The sequence below is a fragment of the Ostrea edulis genome, chromosome 7, assembly GCF_947568905.1.
Source record: "Ostrea edulis chromosome 7, xbOstEdul1.1, whole genome shotgun sequence".
Lineage (NCBI taxonomy): Eukaryota > Metazoa > Mollusca > Bivalvia > Ostreida > Ostreidae > Ostrea > Ostrea edulis.
This window is the reverse complement of record NC_079170.1, coordinates 78,946,423-78,952,965: the sequence shown is the minus strand read 5'-3', so window position 1 is coordinate 78,952,965 and position 6,543 is coordinate 78,946,423. Positions and strand designations below refer to the sequence as shown.

General features: G+C 37.0%; 1 protein-coding gene across 1 annotated transcript; it reads left to right on the top strand.

Moving 5' to 3' along the window:
* The first annotated feature begins 1,970 nt into the window (after positions 1–1,970).
* LOC125653101 (caveolin-1-like) lies at positions 1,971–5,611 on the top strand. The gene is made up of 2 exons (XM_056145426.1): positions 1,971–2,036; positions 5,285–5,611. Exons 1-2 carry the CDS (start codon positions 1,971–1,973, stop codon positions 5,609–5,611), a joined length of 393 nt encoding a protein of 130 aa, XP_056001401.1.
* Positions 5,612–6,543: the final 932 nt, after the last annotated feature.

Genomic DNA, 6,543 nt, shown 5'->3' with positions numbered 1-6,543 from the left:
CTTTATCAGAACAACTTCTAAAATGATTTTAAAGAGTATTCATATTCCACTCAGTTCAACATCTGTGTCTGTTCTCAAAACTAACAATTTAATCGATTATCGTGACAGAAGTCCCTGCAGCAATGCTTTTCCCAAATAATTATGTACCTGTCGTCGGTTGACAGGCGTTCCATCAAAGGAAAACACGTCACATGATTTCAACTATTTTGAGGGCCATCTCGTAAGATCGGTCCTGGAAGAAAAGAAGTTTTCAAATACGACGCCTGATTAAAGAAAAAGTTCAAATATTAAAATCAGCATAAACTTTCAAAATATCCTCGGTATTCTTAACAGATGTATGCGCGATTAAAACGCAGTAACGTTAAATGTATAGATAGAAATACATTCATGTTGTAATTTTTAAGGTAAACTGAATGCAAAGCATAGTTTCGAATTTTAGCACGTTCCCTCTAGAAACGCGTCGGCATCTTTATCAGAACGACCTCATAGGTGAATTAAAGGATGTATGCTACACCTATATATGAAAAGTGGATTGATTGATTGATTGAATATTGTTTTATGTCCCTCTCGAGAATATTTCACTCATATGGAGACGTCACCACTGTCGGTGAAGGGCTGCAAAATTTAGGCCTTTGCTTGGCGCTTATGGCCATTGAGCAGGGAGGGATCTTTATCGTGCCACACCTGCTGCGACACAGGACATCGTTTTTTGCAGTCTCATCCGAAGGACCGCCCCATTTAGTCGCCTCTTACGACAAGCAAGGAGGTACTGAGGACCTATTCTAACCCGGATTCCCACGGGATTATGAAAAGTGGAGGATATGTACAATATTTTGAAATTGAAAATTTCAATTTTACTTTATTTAGTAAAAATGCAGTTTAAGTAGAAAGCAATCTGAGAAAAAAAAAACAAAAAAAAACAACTGGTCCCGAACCCGCGATCTACAGCTCAGCAGTCGACGTGCTAACCTACTCAGCTAGGCGTGAATTATTTAAATGAATAGACAAATATTGCTGATATCTATATTTCCATCCATGTTTTAAAAGGAAGTCAGCCATAATGGCGATGTAGAGTACCTCCTTAAAGAGGATTCATGTTTTTATTTTTTCCAATTCAGATGAAAAGCCCCCGTGCATTTAGGGTCTTTCGGATATGACCTTGAAAACGGAGGTAGGCATTTATGGTCGTTAAACAATATACAATCAATCTTTCAGTAGGTTGTTTGATTGTTTGTTTTATGTGCTCCTTCGCCAAACGCTCGGCATTTAGAAGAGAGAAGTACGGGTCTTACGGATATGACCTTTCAAAATGAATGCCCCGTGTCACGATAGGCGTTGGCACGTCAAAGAACCCTCAATGCTACGACCCTAAGCGCTAAGCACATGTCTAAAGTGGTACTTCATCTACAGCTGGTATCGTCTTAATATGAATGAAAAATTATCTACGCTACGTTAACAATGCATCCATCCATCCACTGATCTAACAGAAAGAAAATGGATTGAAAATAAAATGGTTCTCCTTATCCAAAAAAAAAATTATTTCGGTCGTAGAATTTCAAACAGGGAGTCCATCCCTGTCGCATTGTGCAGGAAGGAGTTCCGTCTTGTATCTCTTTAAATCTGTACATCTCTGACCCGTACAAAAAGAATATAGTTCATGCATTGCGTATTGTGCACCGGTAAACAAGCGTTTGGTAGGGATTCATAATTCCACGTGACAATATGTTTCATCCTGATTTTAGTTGGACTCCTTCGTACATGTATTTCATCGCTACCAATCCGTCTTAGTACGTATTAGCTTAATCAAGTATTATAAACAAAGTTGATGATCGTAGCGAAGTTTAAATCTGTCGCTCGGTATCCAGGCGTTAGATAACTTAGCGACGCTAGTCCTGTGTGTTTCTGTATAGTCACCTCATATGCTTCACAGACCGCCAAGTGTTTCAAGCCGTGCTAATTTCTGAACCAAAATGTCAGGAGCCGAGGAAGTAGATCTTGTGAACAGAGATCCAAATAACCTCAATATCCATTTAGGGGTATGTAATCATTCATCGATGTATGCAACAACTGTACACATTCATAGTAGCATCTGCACCCATTTCAGTATTCGTGTATAATGGAAGCGCATTGTCTTTTGGGGGTGGTCATATAGTTCAAACACGCCTCATGATCACAATTTGGTTTGTTTAAATATGCTTTATAAAAAATTCTGGCTTGTAGAGGAGAGTAGATTGACATTTCTCGTACACATTTAACTGTGTATTCAAATTATTTTTTACTACGTTTTGCTTCTGTGGCTGCCACGTGACAAGACTCGCAGCCAAATCACTTCTATTAGATAGCGGTAGAACGACACGTTGTCTGTGTGTCAACGATAACCATTAAACGATTCTGTGCTATGCAAAAAGATGAAGATAACGATCAGTGATCGACTTCATTAATACTATAAAGAAAACAACTTGAGAACAAGGTAAACACGGACCTCTGGGAACACCAGAGGTGGAATCAGGTGTCTAGGAATAATGGCCATCCCTTGTTGACCGGTCACACCAGCAGTGAACCTTATGTCAAAGCCAGGAACCCCATCAATAGCAACTCTTGTTTGAATTCAATCTCTCAAAGTCAGGAACCCCATCGATAGCAACTCTTATTTAAATTCATATTGGGCAGAAAGATTAAGTAATAGGATTTTTAATTAGTCCTTGCTTCATATGGTGCCTCTATGCAATGTTCGAACGTGGAACAGGACTTTCATTAACCCTTTCTCTACCGGCACATTTTAGAGGTTTTTAAAGACTAAATGACAATATCTTTACATCGACTTAAATCTGCATGTATCGCGATTTGCAATAGGCATATGCCATATAATTTTGTTAGGAATTGGACAGGGAATAATTTCTTATAAAGTTTGTCAAGGTATCCCATGACCTCAAAGAGGTCTACGGGGTCAAAGGTCATATAAGTGCACATTTTTGCAATTTTTTTCTCTGAAATATATATATTACGACCCTTCTCACTAGATTAGAGTCCAAAATAGGAAATTCTAAATGTATGAGCTGATGTGCCTTTGAGAATACGTGGCTGATTATTTCATACATATGTGTATATTGTTTTAGTGTATAAAAAGGTACTGAATTTACTAAAAGAGGACAATACAAATTTCATAGTTTTCACCACTTTATTGTGTGACGCGCGTTGATCGCTTTTAGCGACGACGTTTTGTCGCAAATTCTAAAGAAAACCGCGCAGCATGTCCCAATTTCATTTTATCGTAATATAAAAACTACCGAGAATTATAACACGAATAAGGGCCCATCAAAAAGGAAATTTCCTCGACTTTTACAGGCTGTATTTACTGTTCCCTATTTTCATATATAAATATAGGTCAAACACCGATATGTTTAAACATTGAGAAATAAAATCGTAAGAAAACGTACATGCGCAAAAAATTGCTATTTTCTTATAACTTTGCCAGATATTAAAAATAATTTTTATATCTTCTGAAAGCAGGGAATATATGCTTTTCAAAAATATAAAAAATATTGAATTCATAAGGACAATAAAAAAAAAAACATATCGAGAGGGAAAATGACCTTGCGACAAAGCGTTGCGTCATATTTAGACGAAGCCATCCTTCACTTTAAATGCTTTTTTAAATCTAATGGCTTTACTTACTTTATTGATTTTTACATAGTCAAAAAATAGAGAAAATTACCAAAAAATATGATATATAAATCATATATCTTATGGCCGTAGTTTCAAAGATTTAGAGACCCTCGTTTTGCGTAGTCCTGTTTTTACGCGCCACCGGTCAAATTGACTGGTACGGTAGAGAAGGGGATAATATCGTCCATTAATTGTGAAAGTCGTATCTTCCAAATAAGAGATAATGGAACAAAAACGCTTGATTTGTTGAGGCATTGTTTTAATTTCATAATGCATACTAGTAACTGTCCAGGGCACTTGATTGGTATTTTATTAGGGAGACATATAGGCGTACTTTGATAGGTAGATTGTCAGATTAGTCTCAAAACGCATTTTCTCCCACCCTTAAAAAATTCAAGACGATTTGTAGATGCAAAATTCTTTTGTTCGTAGGGGAGAAAATAATATATACTATTATTTGTTCGTCGTAATAAAAAATAATAAGTGGCAAAATTAGCCGAACCAAGGGAGTTCTTTAATTCAGAGATTTAATGTCCTACAACTAAAGAATGTACACATTCTCGGTCAGAAAATAGCCAGGACCAATCCCACTAATCGCTTTTGGAAAGAAATCTGCTTAAGTTGTGTTTGATCGCGTTGTTACGAAGGTCAAATAGTAGATTTGATAAAATGTTGCATTAGTTCAGGAGTGTGTCCCTATATTCCCATGATGAACATGTATATACATTGATCACTGTTCGTTATCGCCATTCCTCATGTATTACTTCAGCTACTGTTGTTTAACATACTGTACAGTGCATGTTCTCATTTCCACACAACATAGGTCTCTATTGTAAAACAATGAAGCGATGATTTTTCCCCACTATCATAAAATTACAAACTAAGTTTTTGTTTTCTTTCCCTTTCCCCCGAAAGTTGTGATATTTTGATCGACACGTTGATGTTGGTGTGAGGGAGTCATGGGGAGGTCATAGAATAAATCACGTCACGTCATATAGATTATGAGATTATGATAATCCGAATTTAGTCATTTTAATACTCGGAATCTCACGTGGGCGAAGAACTGTTAAAGAAGTGGACATAAATTCTAAGGATCCCCGGGGGAAGCTCCACGGAACTGTTCAGACGTCCAAGTTAATAAAAAGAGATGTCTGGAGCTGAAGCAGTCGATCTGTCGGACAGGGATCCTAACGGATTAAATGCCCATTTAGGAGTAAGTATACATGTACAATATATTCAAATACACATAGAGTATCAAGTAAAATTTTGCAAAGCTGCAATAGTAGTCACCCATGACATGTAAAATAAATCTAAAGCAGTAGCACCGCGGGAATTCGTACTCACACAATAATTTACATCAGCTAGCAGGAAAACAGACCATTCTACATTAGAATTGTCACTTTTGTGAGAACAATTACACATTGCGCTCTATGACACTATAGAAAGTCATTGAATTTGGACATGTACTTAACACAAACTTCTTTCATGTATGTTAATGACTTCGAAGCACACCGATAGTGCATATCAATATTAAACACAGTGTTCATCTAGGTACTGCAAAACGTCCTCAAACAATCATATTTTAATACAATTATTAAGAATTGCAATGTTTTGACAGACTCTCCATTTCAACGATGTGATCGGAGAACCCGACGGGACCCACAGCATAGACTGTGCCTACAAACTGTCCCACACCTGCTTCAACTTGTGGAAGGGCTGTCTCTACAAGCTGCTGACTTTCTACCTCGGGTGCTGGATTGCCGCTGAATGGGGATGTGAGTTTGCTATTATTGCATTCACCCACGTCTGGTTCATCACGCCATGTCTGAAGATCTGCGAGATTAACTGCGGTCTGTGCCAGAGGATGTTTGCCAACTGTATGAATTGCTGCTGTGTTCCATACTGGGAAGCTGTTGGCAGCGTGTTTCATCATTTCAAAAAATAAATGAACTTGAGATAAGCAAATCCAAATAGACTGTTGTGCTTTTGTCTATGAATGTTTCCTGTCATGCTGTTTTAAATGTTCTGTAAACATGTATATACCATTTAAGACTGTTTTATGTAAATAAATATATAGTTAGAATTTAATCTTCTTTTCTTTTATTGGTGGTTGTTTCCCACGTTGACGCAAGTTAAAAGATTAATTCCCTTTACTACATATAACTAGTATACATTTTCTATCTACACGTTTCTATATCCACGAGTCATTGTACTTGACGATTCCCACGGCAGTATTGCATTTATATAGGTTTACCATCTATTGTATGAATACTTCGATTTCCTCTATATAAAGGTTACTTCCTTAGCAACTTAATTACGAATGTTTTTATGACCAAACAGACATAATTAAAAATCCAGTCGACAACGGGTTTATGTATAATCTAAAGTTTAGATTTAATATGATTGGGAAATATGCATGTATCATCTGATTCACTTATCGGTTTCTTCATTTCTAAAAACTGCCACCGGGGATCTGTCGGCTGTCGGTTAGAAAGTATTGGGTTGTAAGGTCGTTCACAGGATGCGACAGAAAAAGTCGCTGACAAATGTAGCAGTAGTTCGTTCTGCTATTACATTCGGCTTTATACAGGCGTTAATTTGACAGTGTTTTAAATTATATACTTTCCACTCTACGTCCAACATCACATCAGGCTGTGTGGATCATTAAATATTATATGGGATCAATTTTCGTGAATTTCGTGGTTATTCCTATCCCCCAAAACACATTTTTGTAAAATGTTTCAATGTAGAGAAACCATATCCATGAAATTTTCTCCCAACAAAGCTGTACAAACTGGCAGGTCACGAAAATTATCCCTCAATGAATTTAAATCATTCCATAGACCCTGCCAAATGGCAATAACACATAGCACAAGT

What these genes read in the sequence shown, in the direction of transcription:
- LOC125653101 (XM_056145426.1), top strand. Translation starts at nt 1,971, where the DNA reads ATGTCAGGAGCCGAGGAAGTAGATCTTGTGAACAGAGATCCAAATAAC. An exon ending in ACCTCAATATCCATTTAGGG is followed by an intron (nt 2,037 to 5,284) that starts GTATGTAATCAT and finishes ATGTTTTGACAG; the next exon opens with ACTCTCCATTTCAACGATGT.